The 20,822-nt window shown below is 39.0% G+C and overlaps 1 protein-coding gene across 4 annotated transcripts in view; it reads right to left on the reverse strand.

Moving 5' to 3' along the window:
• Positions 1–11,007, reverse strand: part of ANAPC7 (anaphase promoting complex subunit 7) — a 42,187-nt gene extending 31,180 nt beyond the window's left edge. For 3 of the 4 annotated variants that reach the window (XM_055550872.1, XM_055550870.1, XM_055550871.1), the window contains exons 1-3: positions 10,669–11,007; positions 5,264–5,450; positions 2,930–3,049 (exon numbers count right to left, since the gene is read on the reverse strand). In XM_055550872.1, the coding sequence (XP_055406847.1) occupies positions 2,930–3,049; positions 5,264–5,450; positions 10,669–10,868 (507 nt within the window). In that variant the 5' untranslated portion in view covers positions 10,869–11,007. Of the gene's footprint in view, positions 1–1,420; positions 1,461–2,929; positions 3,050–5,263; positions 5,451–10,668 lie in introns of those variants that run through there. The other variant, XM_055550873.1, reaches the window with a different exon arrangement.
• Positions 11,008–20,822: the final 9,815 nt, after the last annotated feature.

Raw genomic sequence — 20,822 nt, forward strand, 5'->3', positions numbered from 1 at the left:
ATGTCCTCCCATTACCTCCCAAATTCCTCACACTTACCCAACCAAAAGGCCCAATAATATCTGGACCAAAGATGCTGCCTCTGGAAATGGAAGTAACATTCATTTGAGAAATGTTACAGAATTACAGAATTCTAATTACCTTGATTTTTAAAACAGAGGATGAACTATGTTAAAAATGTTTGTTTACATATTTTATTTTTTAAGTTTAATATCACAGTATAAGAAAGTGAGGAAGTCTTAACAAAGCTAGCTAAAAAAGATCAGATGAATTTTCCCCAAAAAGGAAATGATGGACACAAAAGTAAAACATTTGGCTCCTCTCTGACAATTAGTCTAGCAGTTAGACTCTTAGCTTTTCTAATGCTTAAAGCTTTGACTCACAGGTATTGTCTGACTCAAAAAAATGCTACAAAAATCAAACTCTAACTGATCTCCAGAGGTGACAATGATCCAGAGATTAGCTTTATTATTTAAATCTAGTGAATGCATTTTTCGCACAACTCAAATATGTAACTCAGTTTGGGGGCGAGACAACTTCCTAAAAATGCAACAGGGAAAATTTGACAAAACCTAAAAGTTCCAAAGAATACAGATGTTACAGAGAAGAGATAAATGATCTTAATAGTACAAAGAGTACACAATATTCCAATTTAAAATTAATAGATCTTAAATGGAACACAATGTTTGCCAGATCATTAACCTAAGAAAGCAGTCAACACAAGGGCACAAAAGAAAAAGAGCCAATCCCCAATCTCTTCAATTATCTGTAGCTTGGTATGCCAGATATTTACTCAAAAAATTACTCTGAAGATGAAAAACATCTGTTCCAATTATGAACTGACAGTATATAAAACAATCTAGTATGGCATTAATCCATACTGATTCAATGAAATAATGAAATACTAGAAATTAAACTATTTTTTATTTGGCCTCAGGTTTTCCATTTTAGGTTATGTTGAAATGCAAAAAAAAAAAAAAAGATACTTAAAGGAAAACTCCAGTATTGGTGTCAATACTTGAAAAAAATAAAAGAATTAAATTTAAAATCCTTTCTTGACTGCTTGTTATTAACGAACTATGACTGACGGGCCTTCTATCTCAACAAATATTAAATATTCCGTTTAAACTACCTGACACTTTGAGTTTTGAGAACTACCTAGTTAGAAAGTCAATTCTTTTTAAAAACAGATCCTTACTTGGGGACATCATTAAAGTTGCATTCCACCAGTTATAAATATAAGCAGTCATCATTTTCTAAAAACTGAGTGACAAATTGTTTCTTGGTATGTTTCTCTTAAAAGTTGAAGATTTTCCAAGACATAATAATCTCACACTGGAATTTTCCTTTAAAATGTGAAGGAATGTGTGGCGGTGTTTACCATACATTAACAGACGTTCATTTAGACGTTTTTTGACTCACTTCCTTGTCCTTTACACAGACTGAGAAGCCAGTTAACTCCCTAACGGACAAGAAAGAAAAACTGTAAATATTATAGGTTTATGTTTGAGGCACACATCTTTGTTTGCTCCTGGCTACAACAGCTCTATGAAGGATATGTACTCCTAACGTATGTGGACTCCTCTAGTTCTTCCTAAAATGACAGCTGTAAACACCAATGTGTTGGATACCACAAGGCTCACTTTCTTGGCCATTACTCAATTTTAAAAATGCCCCCAAACTCCCTCAAGTCATTAAGAAGAAATTATGGAACGTTTCCAATAAGATAAGGAATAGGTATCCTTCAAAGCTTACAATCAAAGCAGCATTTTCCAAATGAAGACACCCTTCATATATACAAAAAAATTATTCTTAGGGTAAGACTTTCATAGCGTATCAGAATATAATTAAGTATACAGTGCCCAGCTTGTTGTAAGACAGGTTAGTCTATAATATACTTACAAATGTTTTAAATAACAATTATCACCATAAAATATGAAGAAATAGCTTAATTTTTAAAATTCAGAAAATATTAAATCTTCAACATGAGATGCTTAAACATGTTCTCATCAAGTGTGATTATCTTTAAAACTCAATAACACTTGGGTGAAAAAACACTAAATACACCTGGTCCCTACTGCTTATAATTCCTTTTCTTTTAATGGCAGGAAGATGTGCACAAGTTCCTATTGTTAACTACACTGCAGTTTTTCAATGAAGAGAGGAAAGTAGGTGACATGAAAGTATGTGTTAGAATATTAAATAATGATGTGAATTCATTCCTAAGAGCTAAGATTTTCATTGTTTTTCTAAACTGGACTTCAAAGAAAACCTGTATTCAGATGCCTAATATAATACTCCTTATAGAATAATATTTTAAAAAGTATTCTCACATCCATGAACTTAGTTTATACCAGAGAAAGTATTATCATCCTCAATAAGGAAAAAAGTAAAGCCAGATTTTTAACTTGCCCAAGTTCACACTACACACTGCTTGTATGCCCTAAATGCAAAGACAAGAAACTAGATCTTTCGATTTCAGTTGAAGGTGTTCTATATACTATTATTGCCAAATAAAACACAAATACTATCCTACACAAAAATACATACAAAGAATCTTGAAGTTTTAATTCTGAAAATAAAAGGAATATACATTATCAAATGGGCATACCTACAGAATGCAAAAAATGAGATTCTTAAAAAGTATTGTTGCTACCTGGAACTATATTGCAAATCATGTTTCCTACAATAAGAAAAACAAAATAATTAAACACATGTAGTACTCTCCAGCTACCATTTTCCTCAGCAGAATTTTCAGGGTCTTATAAGAAAGTCACTCCTCTCTCTAAACAGGGAGAACAGGGGAACAAAGTGGGAATCAGAGACAAGGTTTGTAAAATGTTCAGATGTAGTCCCTGAAACCATGGAGGAAGACAGCTGGAAGGACTGGGGAAGAGAAAAATATGTAACCAAATTGTTAATTCAACTTACTTTGGGAGTTCTTTGTCTTGAAGGGATCCCATCAAGTATAGCAATGGCGTCTTTATCTTGTTTTAGCATTGTGTAACATTCAGCCATTTTGTATTTTACTTCAATTTCAGATGGAAGACACTTAAGAGGAAATGAAAACATCTCTTCAAAATATTATTTCAGCAGTATGGCAGTTCTTCAAAATGTTACACATGATTACCATATGACCCAGTAATTCTGCTTCTGTGTACACAGCCAAGAAAACTGAAAACATATGTCCACACAAAAACCTGCACAAAAATGTTCATAGCATCATTAATGATAAAAAGCAGAAACAACACAAATGCCCACCAACTAATGAATAGTTAAAATATGGCACATCCACACAATGGAATATTATTCTGCAACAAAAAGGAATAAACAATTGCTTCTTTATTATGTGCCATAATATGGATCAACCTTGAAAACATACTAAGTAAAAGCAGCCAGCCACAAAAGGCCACACATTGCATGATTCCATTCATATTAAAGGTCCAGAATAGGCGAACCCACTGAGGCAGAAAGGTCAGTGATTTCCAGGGGCTACAGAAATAAAAAACACAAGGCTTTTCTAGAGGGATGTAAACATTCTGGAATTATTCAATATCCTACCCTGAACTGTGAATATTATGTTGTAAACTGTATCTCAATTTTTAAAAAAACTCCTTCAAGATTAAATAAGCATAGTGCTTAGCATACAGAATGCCCCCAAATATTACTTCTATGAATTATTCTGTGTGGATAATACACATGACTTCCATTCAGGGTCAGAAAACAATTCCTGGCAATCAGCTCTTTAGTAACAAAACACAAAGGCTCTACATACAGAGAAATAAAACAAGAGAAAAATGTACAGGCGCTAAAAAAAAAAAAAGCAATTACTTTGTCTTTTTTTAATGTGGAAAAATACAGAATGTGATTCATAATTTCACTTCAGTTCATTCTGACATTCCTTTTAAATGTAAATTGCATGTATAATTTAAAGACAGGTTCAAACTGAAAGTCAAGGTTCCCCCCCTCTAAAGTTGTGTTAATTTTCTTCACACACATATGCTAAATTTTCCATGTATATTATCCATATATATTTTAGGCATATACCAGGATATATGTCTATAAACTATCCCCTTTAGGGAATTCCCTGGCAGTCCAGTGGTTAGGACTCCACACTTTCACTGCCAAGAGGGCCAGGGTGGGTTCAGGTTCAATCCTTGGTTGGGGAACCAAGATCCCAAAAGTAGCACAGTGTGGCCAAAAAATTAAAATAACTATCACCTTTAAACAGAAAGAGTAGTGAACACACTGCTTAAAAGCTTATTTACTAATATATACAGGCCTTTCCAAATCAGCGCATACAATGTATATTTCACTTCCTCAATATCCCATCCTAGGGCTACACTATAACTAGATCCTACTGATAAAGTTTTGCTTATAGTTTCTTACCATTATAAACAGTGCTATAGTAAGCAGCCTTACTTATATACCCTTGTAAACCTTTTGCAAATCAACTATTACAGTAAATATCTAGCAATGGTATAACTGTCAAGTGGTGAAATTAGTTTTTTACCCTTCATTTATTTAATCAAGCAACCAAAACTAGTAAGAACTCGAAAGATAATTTCATATGAATTTCCCCAGGTATTCACAATCCTAAGAACTGAGTGACATCTTGAAAGTGTACTTTCATTAAATTAAAAAAAAAAAACTTTCGATTTCTTAATTGTTTGTATAAAAGGGAGGACTAATATATGACTTTGGTTAGAGCCCAGATAATTCTATTTTTCAATTCATCCAGAGTGAATTTTGTTTTTAGCCCTTTGTGCTTGGTTGGATGAATTCTTGTACCTAAGTGGTTTTTAACCTTTGTTTCTCCAGTCAGCTCCCCTTTAAAATTACTTTAAAATTTTTTAATTTATTTTTGGCTGTGCTGAATCTTCACTGTTGTGCGGGCTTTTCTCTAGTTGCAGTGAGCGGGGGGGCCGGGCTGGTCTCTAGTTGCAGTGCACAGGCTTCTTACTGCGGTGGCTTATCTTGTCAACCACTGATCCGGGGCTCAAGAGCACAGGCTCTATAGTTATGGTGCATGGGCTTAGTTGCTCTCAGGCATGTGGCCTCAGGCATCTTTCCAGATCAGGGATCGAACCCGTTTCTCCTGCACTGACAGGCAGATTCTTTACCACTGAGCCACCAGGGAAGTCCTTAAAATTACTTTTTATTTTACATCTTCTACATCTAAATCAGCAGTCTTAAATTCCTTCCACCTCTTCTGCTCTCAATACAAACAAACTAAAAACATATCACACATCTATCTCCAATTACCTGACTCTGTGGAGTGGATGCAGAATTTCCAGTTGAAGGTCTCACTTTTGAAGTTTTACTTAGGGCTTTCTTCTGCTGTAAAGCCATAGTATACTTACTCACAGCATTCCGATACTCCTTATCATGAAAGAGAGAATCTGCATGATACACCAAAAGCTGGTACTTCTGAGATGGGGAGAATAACTCACTAGAAAAACAAAGAAAGTATACCCCCTACATGGGTTATTTTGAAATATCAGAAAGAACGCCCTTCTTAGTGTCTACATAAGCCAAAAAACATACGCAATGTACTTTAATTGCTAGTCCCTGAAAAAAGAGCCAAGACTCATTCTCCATGTTAATACTGTCAACATATGTAGGAAATTGCCTTAAATTGTTCTGTTTTCCTTTACTTACTATGAAAACAATGCTACTTCTAAATCAAATTCAGTAATACAGAGATATACAAAGAGAAATATTAATACAGCTGACCCTTGAACAAACCAGGCTTGAATTACAGGGTCCACCAATATGTAGATTTCTTTTTTCAACAGCACACACTACAGTACTATACACCATCTTGGTTGAATCTGTGTATGCGGAACTGCAAACTCAAAGGAAATGCATACATAAAGAGCCAAATATAAGTTATATACTGATTTTTGACTGTGAGCCTCCTACCCTCCTCTGAAACTTGCTCAAGGGTCAGGTGTACATCTTTTCCTCCCCCTCTTTAACCCAAGCCCTCTTAAGAGTTAATACTCCCACAGTAACATCAAGTTTTCAAGGTAATACAGACAAAGGAGAGCAATCATGACTTAATATTACCAAATACTGCCGAAGAAGGGTTAAAAAACTGGAAAAGAGAAACTCACCACTCTGAATCTTTTTTATTTAAGTGTTAACAAAAAGAGGTTTGGAGGGAATTTGAAACTCTTCAAATACTGAAGAAAATGGGAATACTGAAATACAGGAAAAGACTAGGACAAGCCAATGGGACAGAATGGAACAGATGAGAGGATTAGCCGTATTTGACAGAAGTTGTTTTTCTCTCCATATGTAAGTAAATTTTACTGGGGCTTCCCAGGTGGCTCAGTAGTAAAGAGTCCACCTGCCAAGCAGGAGACACAGGTTCAATCCCTGAGTCTGGAAGATCCCTAGAGGAGGAAATGGCAACCCACTTCAGTATTCTTGCCTGGGAAACCCCATGGACATAGGAGCCTGACAGGCTACAACCATGGGGTAGCAAAGAGTTGGACATGACTAAGTAAGTAAACAGCAGCAGCAAGTAAACTTCACTAGCACTAGAAGATTACTTCCCTGAGTCTCAGGGGTTTAAGGACATAGTAACAGAAGAAATACATTGCAGAATGTTCCCTTCAATCTTGAATATTGCTTGCAAGTGTTATAGGTGCCTAGACATGTCCACCAATCTTAATGGGAAACTTGTATTTTTAATCTCCAATCTCATCCCTCATCTAGTTAAAATTTACATTTTTTCTCTGACAGGGACAAGCTGCTGCTGCTAAGTCACTTCAGTCGTGTCCAACTCTGTGAGACCCCATAGACAGCAGCCCACCAGGCTCCCCCATCCCTGAGACTCTCCAGGCAAGAACACTGGAGTGGGTTGCCATTTCCTTCTCCAATGCGTCAAAGTGAAGTCGCTCAGTCGTGTCCGACCCTCAGCAACCCCATGGACTGCAGCCTTCCAGGTTCCTCCATCCATGGGATTTTCCAGGCAGGAGTACTGGAGTGGGGTGCCATTGCCTTCTCCGGACAGGGACAAGCTACTGTCACTTAAAAAGAAAGAATAGTCCAAGAACTCTGTAGATGGTTAACTGCTCAGCAAATGAAGGATACTCAAGAATAGGTACCACGGATTAGTAACTGCCAAAGGCTGGGCAAGTGGAACTTGTGACTACTAACTGATTTGGGGTTTCTTTGGGGATAATACAAATGCTTTAGAACAAACATTGGTGATGGTTGTACAACTCTGTGAATATACTTAAAACCACAGAAATGTATTCTTTAAAAGCGTGAATCTGATGGTATGCAAATTTTATCTTAATAAAAAATAATTTTAAAAAAAGGATAGATAGGCTAAACACTGGATATAAAGTGACAAAGAAAAGTTAAGGATTGAAAGGTACAGTTCAGACAGTTGAGATCTATTCCAGCTCTGACATTCTATTTAGGGAGACACACTGGATCATGGAAAAAGCAAGAGAATTACAGAAAAACATCTATTTCTGCTTTATTGACTATGCCAAAGCCTTTAACTATGTGGATCACAATAAATTGTGGAAAATTCTTCAAGAGATGGGAATACCAGACCACCTGACCTGCCTCTTGAGAAACCTGTATGCAGGTCAGGAAGCAAGTTAGAACTGGACATGGAACAACAGACTGGTTCCAAATAGGAAAAGGAGTACGTCAAGGCTGTATATCGTCACCCTGCTTATTAAACGTATATGCAGAGTACATCATGAGAAATGCTGGGCTGGAAGAAGCACAAGCTGGAATCAAGACTGCCGGGAGAAATATCAATAACCTCAGATATGCAGATGATACCACCCTTATGGCAGAAAGTGAAGAGGAAATAAAAAGCCTCTTGATGAAAGTGAAAGTGGAGAGTGAAAAAGTTGGCTTAAAGCTCAACATTCAGAAACTAAGATCATGGCATCTGGTCCCATCACTTCAAGGCAAATAGACGGGGAAACAGTGGAAACAGTGACAGACTTTATTTTTTGGGGCTCCCAAATCACTGCAGATGGTGATTGCAGCCAGGAAATTAAAAGACGCTTACTCCTTGGAAGGAAAGTTATGACCAACCTGGATAGCATATTGAAAAGCTGAGATATTACTCTGCCAACAAAGGTCCATCTAGTCAAGGCTATGGTTTTTCCACTGGTCATGTATGGATGTGAGAGTTGGACTGTGAAGATGAGCACTGAAGAATTGATGCTTTTGAACTGTGATGTTGGACAAGACTCTTGAGAGTCCCTTGGACTGCAAGGAGATCCAACCAGTCCATCCTTAAGGAGATCAGTCCTGGGTGTTCACTGGAAGGACTGATGCTAAAGCTGAAACTCCAATACTTTGGCCACCTCATGCGAAGAACTGACTCATTGGAAAAGACCCTGAGGCTGGGAGGGATTGGGGGCAGGAGGAGAAGGGGACGACAGAGGATGAGATGGCTGGATGGCATCACCGACTTGATGGACATGAGCTTGAGTGAACTCCGGGAGTTGGTGATGGACAGGGAGGCCTGGCGTGCTGTGATTCATGGGGTTGCAAAGAGTCGGACACGACTGAGCGACTGAACTGAACTGAAAATATGAAAGAAAACAGCTGATTTGATATTACCCTCAGAGAAAGCATTCAGATGTTTATATATTGTAACTTACAAGCCTACTTACTGCATCCACAAGTTATTTCTGAAATGATACATGAAAAACTGTTAATTTGTTGCCTCCAGAGAAGGGAAAAGGTGGGGTGAAGTTCAAGACTCCTGAGCAGACACTTATCTGCATACCCCTTCAGTACTGCCTTTTTTTTTTTAATGGTATATACTGAAGATTAAGTAATAAACTTTAAAATGGAAATGATAAAGGTCAGAATTTAAACACCTCCTGAAAGTAGAAAGGAAACTGCCAGTTCAGCCTACTATAAAGAAGAATGGGCTAAATCTAATCAGAAGACCAACCTCCTATTTATCCTGTAACATCTGAAAAACCAAGAATAATGACTGACCAGTGTATAAATTCCCAATGGCAGACACTGTGTACTTTGACTAATCACTAAGAACCAGGTGAAAGGCTCCAGAATAAACAAAGTAGGCTGACAGAGACCAGGGCTCCTCACTGTCAACACTAAGTGGATGGTGGTAAAATGATGGGCCTCACATAGTGAGGTCTAAAAGCACACTAGTGGAAATGAAACAGGGAAAAACAGCTGCAACACAGCTAAGTGGCCCAGACAGCTTCCAGAGCAGCCCAAATGCAAATGGGTCCACACTGAGTAGACTGTAATGCCACTTGACACAGTAGACTATGGAGGGTCAGAATGAGACTTTAAAGTCAGAAGGACCAAAATCCAGACATTGTGGCTCCTCCACTTACTAGATGTGTGAACTTGAACACCATGTTTCAACTTTCTGAGGTTGCACGCACTTTCCTTTGCATATCAACAGGCAAGCTGCAGACTTCATTAGGTGTTAAGAGGAAGAATACAGAAAAAAGAATATAGAAAAGTTCCCATCACAAGAAAAATATTTTTCTGTAACTATGTGGGGTTGTTAGATGTTAGCTAGACTTACTATGGTGATCATTTCACAGTATATACAAATAACAAATCATCATGTTGCACATCTCAGACTAGTAAGTCAAAGATATCTCAAACAAAAAGTGATGTATAATATATAACAGGGTAAAGGGATAGAATGCTGAGGGCCAGAGACAATTCTGACGGCCAGACAAGAGTATTCTAGGAAGGATATCTGAGTTGAAATCCTAAAGGAGGGAGCTCTGAGTTGGACTCCAAGCAGAATGGTAAATGCAAAAACCCTGAGCTGAGAACCTTGGGGTGTTCAAGTAACAGAAGAGCATGACCAGGGAAGCGAGTAGAGAGCAGAATAGGTGAGACTGAGTGGGAGAGAGCTCTTTGGCTTCAGAGGCCGTGGGAAGAAATTTTCATTTAAACACAACGAAGAAATTTAAGCAAAGGGGCAAGAAATAAACCACCGCTTCATCCGCAAAGTGTGCTAAGTCGCTTTACTCGTGTCCGACTCTTTGCAATCCTATGGTCTATCAGGAAACGTCAAAAGGTCACTGCGGGTCCTTAAAAACGCGCCACTCCCACCCACCCAGGAAGTCTCCCGTCTTCAAGTGTTTGCGGGAAGGAGAAAGCAAACGCTACTGATAACACTCAAAGGGAAAGAAAAAGCAACCTCAGACGTGGGACGAGGATGTAAAACTAAAAACTAAGTATCTTAATCAAGCGCCAGGGGACAAGGCTTCTTTGAGCCTGGGCGACAGAGAAAACGTTCTTCGGGAAGAGAGGAGTCAGCCCAGAGATGTGACTGCCGCTATGACCGGCGACAGTGCCTTAGCGAACCCTCTGCTCCCAACTTTCTGGAAATCCTAGCCAGGGTCATTCTCAGAGCCTCCGCCTTCATTTCTCCAAGCAGCCGCTCGCCGCATCTCCCGCAGGAACCGCGTCCCAGCGCCCTGTACAACGCGGGGACCCGGCGAACTCAACTTGCGTTCCTAAGTCTGCTGCGCCCGACAAGGCCCTTACTGACCTCGGAACCTCAGCCGGGAGCCCGCATCCGCTCCTTCCCGCCAAAGCCCAGGCCCCCACATTCCCCGCTCCCAAACCGGCGCCGCTTTCTCCCGAGTCCCAGGCCGCTCCCCGCCTCAACTCACGGGTTGTTATTACTCATTGTAAGTAGCAAGCTGCTGAGGAGCCGCACGTTGGAGTGCAGCCCCGCGGCCGCCATGTCTCGCACATGGTCTATCACATTCATTCTGCCCAGGAAGGCCGCAGATAGCGGCGGCGGCAGCGCGAAAAGCCGGCTGAAGCTCCTTGGGGAAGAGTCCAAAATGGCGGCCTCACCCGGGTCCATCGGGTCTACACGCGGCCCCGCCCCCAGGGTGATAGGCAACTACTGAAATGCCTGAGGAGCGACAACAACAACAAAAACCTCCGTTCCTTCCCTGCCAAGTTCCCTGTGAGGTGGAACCGTTTAGTTTGGGGTTTTTTGTTTGTTTTTAGCAAAAGTTACATCATTTTAAGTTGCAACCTTTCCTGAGGGCTTACAGCGGGCTGGGGACAAAAGGCACTTCAGGATCAACTGAAATTAGACTTAAAAATTAATTAAAATGTATTAACATTTATCATAAATAAAAATTAATATTCTAGTAGGGTGCGGAGGGAAAAATAAATATCTTAATCAGGCGCCAGGGGCAGTCCTAACTGCTTTAACGGTCTCGCCCGAGCTCTAAGTGCCACGCCCCCTTCTCTCAGGTGTGTGTGTAGTACCTGAGGGAGTCGGGCTTCGCTTTTTTTTTTACCCTGTGAAATTAGTCATTAGCCCAGAGTGAATTGAGTTTTAACCATCCTAATATGAGTGCAGTGTTATCTTATTGTGATTTTAATTTGCTATTCTCTAGTGATTTGTGATGGAGAAGGCAATGGCACCCCACTCCAGTACTCTTGCCTGGAAAATCCCATGGACGGAGGAGCCTGGTAGGCTGCAGTCCATGGGGTCGCTAAGAGTCGGACACGACTGAGCGACTTCACTTTCACTTTTCACTTTCATGCATTGGAGAAGGAAATGGCAACCCACTCCAGTGTTCTTGCCTGGAGAATCCCATGGACAGAGGAGCCTGGTGGGCTGCCGTCTATGGGGTCGCACAGAGTCGGAAGCGACTGAAGCGACTTAGCAGCAGCAGCAGCAGTGATTTGTGAAATTGAGCGTGTTCTCATATGCTTCTTTACCACCTGTGCATCTTCTTTGGTGAAGTATCTATACAGATCTTTTGTCTGGTTTTTGTCTTTTTTTTTTTTTTTTTTGGCTGCCCCAAGAAACTTGTGGGATTTTAGTTTCCTGACCAGTGATTGAGACTGGGCCTTCATCAGTGAGAATAGGGACTCCTAATCATTGGACCTCTACGGAATTCCCAGGGTGTTCCTGGTCTTATTGTTCAGTTTTAAGAGTTCTTTGTGTATTTTGGATAGCATCTCTTCATCAGATTTTATCAGAAAATATTTTCTAGTCTGTGGCTTTTCTTGGTCTCTTGACCACTCCTCTTTTATTCTCAGTAATAGCCCTGAAATAAGATGACCAACAAAAATGGTCAGAAAAGAAACAGTGAAAATAGTTGGGAGTCGGGGGTGAAGTACAAAAACATTGCTTTATTGCTTTGCCAGGCAAAGGGGGACACAATGGGTTCCTGTCTGGAAAAACTGTGTCCCACTCTGGGAGGATTTGATGAGGATTTTATAGCAACTATTCAAAGGTGGGATTGCTGATAAGAACAGAGTGTGTACTCCTTTAATCTGGTCTCACCTAATCTTAATGAGCGTCTTTGGTTCCTGGCCTCAGGTGGTGGTCTTTGGTATGAAGAACACTGACATCTTCCAGTTGTTGGGTCTTAATTCTGGTCTCGGGACTTAATGAAGCTCAGGTTCTTGATGTCTCATGGTAGAATTCAGTGAGAGACGAAGTGATAGGCAAGAAGTGGATTGATTCAGAGAAAAACATTCCACAAAGTGTGGGGGCTACCTCAGAAGGTGAGAGCAACTGGCTACACACCAATATAAAATAAAAACAAACAAAAAAGAACTGCAAAGAAATCTGAAGCTTTCTTAATAAGGTAATCATTAGCTTCAGAATCATACTATGTATTACATATGCATGTGGTATAATAATATTACTACCATTATAAATTAGTATAAAGCAAATTACAAGTATATTAATGATAACAGAAACCAAGATTTTCACTGAAAGATAAGAAAAATAAGATTTAAAAAAAGTCAAGAGCAGCATTATTTTATTAAACTTTACCTAAATAATATCAATCAAATTTTTAATGAAAAAAACTATTATACAGGACAAAAAGGTACTAGATACTTTTTAATTATATTAATGTATTTTTAAATACATGTGGATTAGCAAAGAAATGAATAAGATACAGTTTCTGGCTCTGATCCTTAAATTCTGCAAACTTATCAATGACTGCTTATCAACTTATAATGACTAATCAATGATCATCTTTACATATTCATGTTACATACACAAGGTAAACAGAGTTGTCAATCATTGGAGCACAGCCATGAAAAGACATGGAGCAAACTTAAATGCATATTACTAAGTGAAAGAAGCCAATCAGAAAAGGTTACATTATGTATGATTCCAACTGTATGACATTCTGGAAAAGATAAAAACTGGGGACAGTAAAAACATCAGCAGTTGCCAGGGATACAGGGGAGGGGAGAATCCGTGGAACACACGGTATTTTTAGGGCAGTGAAACTATTCTATGTGACATTATGATGGAAGATACATGTCATTCATTTATCAAAACTCAAAAGATATACATTACCTAGAGAAACCTAAGGTAAACTATGGACTTCAGGTGATAATGGTAGATTCATCTTTGTAACAAAAGTATCAAGAGTGTGAGATGCTGATAGTGGGGGAGGCTGTGCATGTGTGGGGGCAATGAGTATATGGGAACTCCCTGTTAGTGGCCCTTAATTTTGCACTGAATTTAAACTGCTTGAAAAAAAACTTACTAAAAAAGAAAGGGGATGGTGGTGTAAAAACTGACTTTCTCTGGGTGTCAAACATGCTAGATACACCACTGTATCTAACACACTTAGAACAAAGGACAGAACACAGTAAGCATAAACATGCTTGCTATTGTATATTTTTCTACTGATACACTTGAAGTATTTCATAATTAAAACCGTATCTAATAATAGCAAAAAGTGGAAACAATTGAAATGTTCAACTGATCATTATATAACCAAATATGGTATATTCATACAATGTAATCCTATTCAGCAAAAAATGAAAAATGAAAACAAATTGCTGCTAACATGGATGAATCTCAAATATTATGCTAAATAAAAAGTCATGCTAGATAAAAGAAACCAGACCATAAGAGATATCCAGAAAAGACAAACTGAAATCTACAAAAAGATCTGTGGTGACTTGGTGGTGAGGTGGGAACAAAAACGAAAGCCCATGGTCTTATGGAGCTGACATGCTAATGAACAATAATAACTAAGTAGTACAAATATTATGTGAGATGGTAATAAAACATACTATTCACCAAAGAAACAATGTCTAGGATTTATTTTTAAATATTCCTGAGAGTGGAGGGAGATAGAGGAAACAAAATTAGCAAAATTCTGGTATCAACTGAAATTAAATGGCAGGTACATGGGAGTTCATTATGCTATTCTTTCAACGTGTATATATATTTAAAATTTCCAGGACTTCCCTAGGGGTCTTTAAAAATGCTCCACATCAAAAAAAAAAACTTTAAAAAACATTTTTTTAAAAGATAAAATTTCCAGACTTCCTTGGTGGGCCAGTGGTTAAAAATCTGCCTGCCAATGCAGGGGACGGGGGTTCAATCCCTGGTCCAGGAAGATTCCACATGTTGCCGGGCAGCTAAGCCCATGCACCACAACTACTGAGCCCAAGCACTACTGAAGCCTGCATGCTTTAGAGCCCATGCTCAGCAACGAGAAGTCACCTCATGAGAAGCCCACGTACTTCAACTAGAGAGAAGCCACTTGCCACAACTAGAGAAAAGCCCTCGTAAAGCAAAGAGCCAGCACAGCCAGAAATAAATAAATGAATAAAATTTAAAAAATAAAAAAATAAAATTTGTGTTTTTTTTAAAGATGCTTAAAAGGTAGAGAAGAAAGAAAGGGAGCGTTGGGGCAGGGATTGCTGTTTTTAACCAGAGAAGGCTGCACTGACTGGCTGACATATGAGTAAAGACCTGAGGGAGGGAAAGTGGGAGCCATGTAGAAATCTAGAGGGAGGGAGAGGACCCCGAGCAATGAAACAATAAACTTGGAAGTCAGAAGCAGGAGTAATCTTAGCAAGTTAGAAGGATAAGGAGGTAAGTGGGCTGCAGCTGAGAGAGGTGGGAGAGGAGTTGGAAACAGGCTCATGGATGTCAAGAGTCCTGAGCAGAAAAGTAATGTGATCTGACTTGTTTTTTGATGGTTGTTCTGTCTGATGCATTAAGTAGATTGAAGCAGGAAATCAAATCCAAAATGTCCAAGTGTCAAACTTGAGAAGTCCTGTGATACAGGGAAGGGGGGTGGGGCGGTGGGAATGAGTGATAGCAGGTGGGGGAAGTAGAAAAAGAGTTTTGGTTTTTTTTTCTTTCTTTCTTAAGACGGAAAAAATAACATGTTTATATCCTGATGGGAATGAAGGAGAATGTATCACTAGCTAAATGGCAGGAGAAATGTTGATAATTTCAATAAAGAAATAGTGGTAAAATACATCTGTGTAGTTGATAAACCACAAGAAGAATGCACGAAGCAAAATATTAATAGAAAAAAAATAGGCAAAGGAGAGTCCACCTCCTCTGGAAATGTTTTTATAATCCTCTTTAAAATAAATTACTACAAAATAGGATGGATTCATCCATAGTTAATCACTCACCCACGGTTAACATTGAGAAGGAAATGGCAACCCACTCCAGTGTTCTTGCCTGGAGAATCCCGGGGACAGGGGAGCCTGGTGGGCTGCCGTCTATGGGGTCGCACAGAGTCGGACATGACTGAAGTGACTTAGCAATGGTTAACCATTCATCCAAGGTTAAGTTCCATTAAACTCATGCAGGTCAGATCATACTGATTTTCATAACATACAAAGGACACATGTAATATTTAACATGGGACACACAAGGGGACAAGGCCTCCTCTTTCTCATGGAATTTTCTAAAATAATTTTGTAACTGGAGGGGTCTTTTTAGACACACAGTGGGCTATGAACCGTTAGCTAAGCCACTTAACAGATGCAGAATGACATGGATTCTGTGGAGTATTGAATAGAGGAACAATTTATAAATGTAAATGTTCTGTTCCACTTGTTCATTTCTAAATGTCCAACAGCCACCTAAGAATGAAAATCTTTCCCAGCTGCATTAGACATTTTTCTTAGATCTGTCTTTTGTACAAGGGGAAAACATAACACTTGTAAATTGTTCTAAGGGAAACATTACTTAATATGCCTTAAGTGTCTCCTGGCAGTGATAGCCTTCCTTTCATTGGAAAAGTAACTTCAGGATGAAGAATTTCCTTGGACAACTGGAGGGAATAAATACAGTCATCTTTCCAAATGATTTTCCCTCTTCTCAGTAAAAGTGGCTGGGAAGGCAATATATTCTAGGGTTCTAAGTTGTCCAGGTTCTAAGTTGTCCAGATTGACATTTTGTTTATGAGATGGTTAAGACAAGTAAGGATACAGCAATTAACTCATTCATACACAAATGCAAAACCAAGGTTTGCCAAGTGAGTTCAACTGCCATAAAGTTTTTTGGAGATTTTAACACTATCAACAACCCCTTCCAAGGAATTTCTCTCTAGGACTCCCATACTTTATTAATTCACCTTTAACTCTGATTTACTCTAATTAATTAAGAATCTTAGGCTGATTCTTTGCTGAGTCCTTCATTCTTCCCGATTTCTAGCTGTTGACTTATCTCAGGGATCAATTCAGTCTCCTAGTTCTGCTAGGACCTCCTGTCTCTCAAGTGCCTCTTGTATGCACCTCATTGTTCTAGGCACTGGGGCTACGAAAAACTTAAATAGCAATATGACAGATAATGACTTGTTCAGGGAAAAGTCTTCAGGGGGGACTTATGACAAAGTGGCAAATGAGTGATCTTTATTTTAAAGCACTGTTGAGAGAAAAGAATTCGAACCGACACTTGTACACTGATGTTTATTACAGCATTATTCACAATGGCCACAAGATAGAAACAATCCATCAGCAGGTGAATGGATAATGGGATATTATTCAGTCACAAAAGGGGATGCTACAAATGAACCCCCAAAACATGATGCTAAGTAAAAGAAGTCAGTTACAAAAGGACAAATACTGTACGATTTCCCCTTATATGTGACATGTAAGTAAGCAAATCCAGAGACAGAAAGTAGATTAGAGGTTAACACGGGCCAGGGGTAAGAGGAATGGGGAGTTATTGTTTAGTGGGTTTGGGATGATAAAAAGTTTCAGAAATACAGGATTATATTTTTCTCCTTCTAGACCAAGTTAGTGTAGTGTATTCTTGGTTACCAAAATACTCATAGCCTTTGGATTGTGAAATAATAAATATTCGTGATGTGTCAAAAAGCATGATACATAACTATGATTTTAATTACATAAAAATGGATGGTTTCTTGTGTAAACACACAAATGAAACCTAGAAGGACACGTCAAACGGTAAACTGCTTATGATTATGGATGACTGCTTTTTGTTTCTTGTGTTTTTTGGTTTCCTATTATGTACATGTTAACTTTTAAGAAATGTTAGAATATAATGCCACTGAATTGTACACTTAAAATGGTTACAATGGAGAGTTAATATAATGCCACAAACCATTGAATTGCATACTGTAAATTAGTGAATTATATGATACGTGAATTTTATTTCAAGAAGGCCATTGTTTTTTCGTTTTTTGTTTTTAAAAAAAGCACTTGAAAGTAATGCATAGGACTATGGAATGGTTTGGGGGGAAAGTGAGGCAGGAAAAGTGATGATTAATCAGGCAAATAGGGGACTTCCCTGGTGCTGGTGACTAAGACTCTGTGCTCCCACTACAGGCAGTCCAGGTTTGACCCCTGATCAGGGAACTAGATCCCATATGCCACAACTGAGTAAGCTGCAACTAAAGATCTCTGGTGTCTCAACTAAGACCTGGTAAAGTCAAATAAGTATTATTTAAAAATCAGGCAAGTTGTTCTCATGTGTGCATGCTCAGCTGCTCAGTTGTGTCCGACTCTCCTCTGTCCACCGAATTTTCCAGGCAAGAATATCGGAGTGGGTTGCCATTCCCTATTCGATGGGCTCTTCCCGACCCAAGGATCGAACCTCCATCTCCTACACTGGCAGGCAGATTCTTTGCCACTGTGCCATAGTGGTCAGTGAAAGCAGAATGGTGCCTTTGTGTGGAGGCACTGCCATGTCCTTTGTCCCACTAACTGAATACAGTTTAAAGTTCTAACCCTGACCCTGGCTCTCAGAAACATGGGTCCTTCATTATCACCTGCTAGGGCAGCTTTGTCCCCATATTCTTTGTGCTTACGTTGCCTTCATGCCAGGCCTGCTTATGTCAAAATATACTTCTCTCTCATTTAGCCTACCTGATTTGGCTCACCTGTTCTGACCTCAGTTAATTTAATTGCCATCTTCATTAAGTCTTCCCCAACCGACCTCAGTAACACCAGCCTGCCCTTTCTCTGGGCTTCTACATCACTGAACAGTCATGTCAATCTTTCAGCGTTTCTTGGTTTTTATCTTGTTATACATATTTCTCATCAGACGGCTAAGAGCCTGGAAAGCATAGCTGCTGTTTACATTTCTTGAACATCTGCAATCTCCTGATTTTATTGCCTGAATGTTTTACTAAAAGTTGCAATGTAGCCAACTGACCATCTTATAATGGCTGCAAGGGCCAGCCCTAGGTTTGGAAAGACTTAGGTTTCATTGCCATTTCTGCCAACTTCCAAGTGTTTGAGTTTGGGCAAGTTATTTAATTCCTGTAGGCATCAGCTTCTTGATAGTACTTGTATCTGCTGCAAAGACCCTTGAAAGGGTTAAATGGGATTTAAACATGCAAAGTGTTCAGCAGGCTGCCAGACCACCTGTAAATTGGAGCTGCAGTGTTAAGGCAAAGTGGGAAATTGTGATTGGTGATTTATCTCAAACTCAACACAGAACAGATGTGGCCCTAAAATTACACTCTCCTGATGGAATGGGCTTCCAAACTGCTATAAACAAAATGAAGGGAGAAATGAACCAAATGGCTTTTGGTATTACATCCCTTTCTGGACACAGCTCCAGACTTTTATTAAGGTCTTCAGTGCTAATAATTTTGGAGGAAAGGAAAATGTAGAAAAAACAATTCTCATAAATCTTATTCAAGCATTTCCATGTGCCATTACTACACATATGACAGTAATCATATTAAAATAGCAAATGTAAACAGCATGCTTAAGAAAAGTACCAGGTGACTGCTGTCCTCACCTTGCTTATGGCTAATGCAGTTCTTCTAATATTTGATTTTCTATCAATGTTTTTTAAAGACTAGATTCCCGCCCCCCTCAGTTATTAAGTAATACACATCTTATTGAATTACAGTTTATATGACTTAGAATGTACAAGTCTTTGTAATTGCCTTAGGTGCAAAATAATCACTCTCAACAGTTTGGTGTTATGTATCTCTGTAGTTTTTTTGGGAGTATGTACAATCAAATAAACAAGGATGGAATCATACTATAATGCTACCCTCAACCTTTTTTTTTAAACTCAATGATGTATATCCTAAGGCATCTTTACATGACAGAACAGATAAGAGCCCCTTATTGTTTTTAATGGCTGCATATTTCATTTTATAGGTGCATCATGACTACTTATGTATCCAATACTCTATTGAAAATGTCTGAATTATTTCCAGGTGTGTGTGTGTGTTCCAATATTCAACAATACTTCAAGCTGAGGTGCTGAATCAAAAAGAATGAACACTTAACAATATAATACAATTTTAAAAAGACAAAACCACCTCAATAACTACTAAACTGCCTTCTCTAAAAAGTTGTACCTTGTAATCATCTTCTTTTAATGTCAACATTGCATTTTGATTAAAGCTGTATTTTTGAACCCATTATGCTATACTTCATGTATAATTTACTTCTAAATGCTTTGGAAAGTGTTCTCTCCGGTATGTGAAAAAACAAAACCCTTAACCATCATACAGCACTAGTGGGAAATAATTTAGAAGCCAGGTTTTTAACTTATTGTCTGTGCTCCCCCTGCTGGTACTGATGAAATAGGCACCACAGTGAATTGGTTTCTATCACAATGTTTCCACAATTAAAAAACAAATAGAACATATTTGCTAGAAACAAACCTTTGATCTTGATATGAATCACTGTGGCTTGCTTTATTTTTGACACGTCTCTGAGTCTATAACAGAAGTTCCAACCCAAACACCTAGAATCTGACTTAAGAGTTTCAATTAAAAAACAAAACCCCAAAACACTCTTTTGGCTTCAGGACTATTCTTTTATCTATCTATGGAGTACGTTTTCTTGGGTATGTGAAATACGGTACTTAACTTTGTCCATAAGTTAGATCTCCAGTGAACAGATGCTCAAGAGTTATAATTTAACTCAAACATTTTAATTACCTTTTAACCCATAAAAGCCAAAATGAAAATTCTCTAGTCAATCAAGTTTCACTGCAAAGCTCCAGTTTTAATACCATTTGAAATTTAGTTCTTCTCCTATATGCATTCCCTTTGCCCTTAGCAGCACAATACAAACAATCTGGGTGGCAAGATACTCAGTTAAAACTTGCCTCTTGGGCTTCCTTGGTGGTCCAGTGGCTAAGAATCTGGCTGTCAATGCAGGGGACACCAGTTTGATCCCTGGTCCAGAAGATGCCACATACCACAGGGCAACTAAACCTGTGCTCTGTAACAAGAAAAGCCACTGCAATGAGAAGCCCATGCAGCGCGAGAGTAGCCCCCAGTCGCTGCAACTAGGGAAAGCCCATGCAGCAATGAAGACCCAGTGCAGGCAAAAACAAAATAAAAAACAAAACAAAACAATCTTTCCAGGCTCCCTTGTAGCTGGAGACCAAGACACAAGTGCAAGTCTGGGCAGGATTTCTGGGAAGGTAAGTAAGGTGGCACTCAGCTGCTACGCTCCTTCAGCCCTCATGCTCTCCTCTCTTCCTTCAGCCAAGCTGAGATGCAGGAGCATCGCGAGACTATGAGGATGAGAGCCACATGCAAAGGAGAGTGGAGCAGGAGGA

Source organism: Bubalus kerabau, chromosome 16 (assembly GCF_029407905.1).
Source record: "Bubalus kerabau isolate K-KA32 ecotype Philippines breed swamp buffalo chromosome 16, PCC_UOA_SB_1v2, whole genome shotgun sequence".
NCBI classification, from domain to species: Eukaryota; Metazoa; Chordata; class Mammalia; order Artiodactyla; family Bovidae; genus Bubalus; species Bubalus kerabau.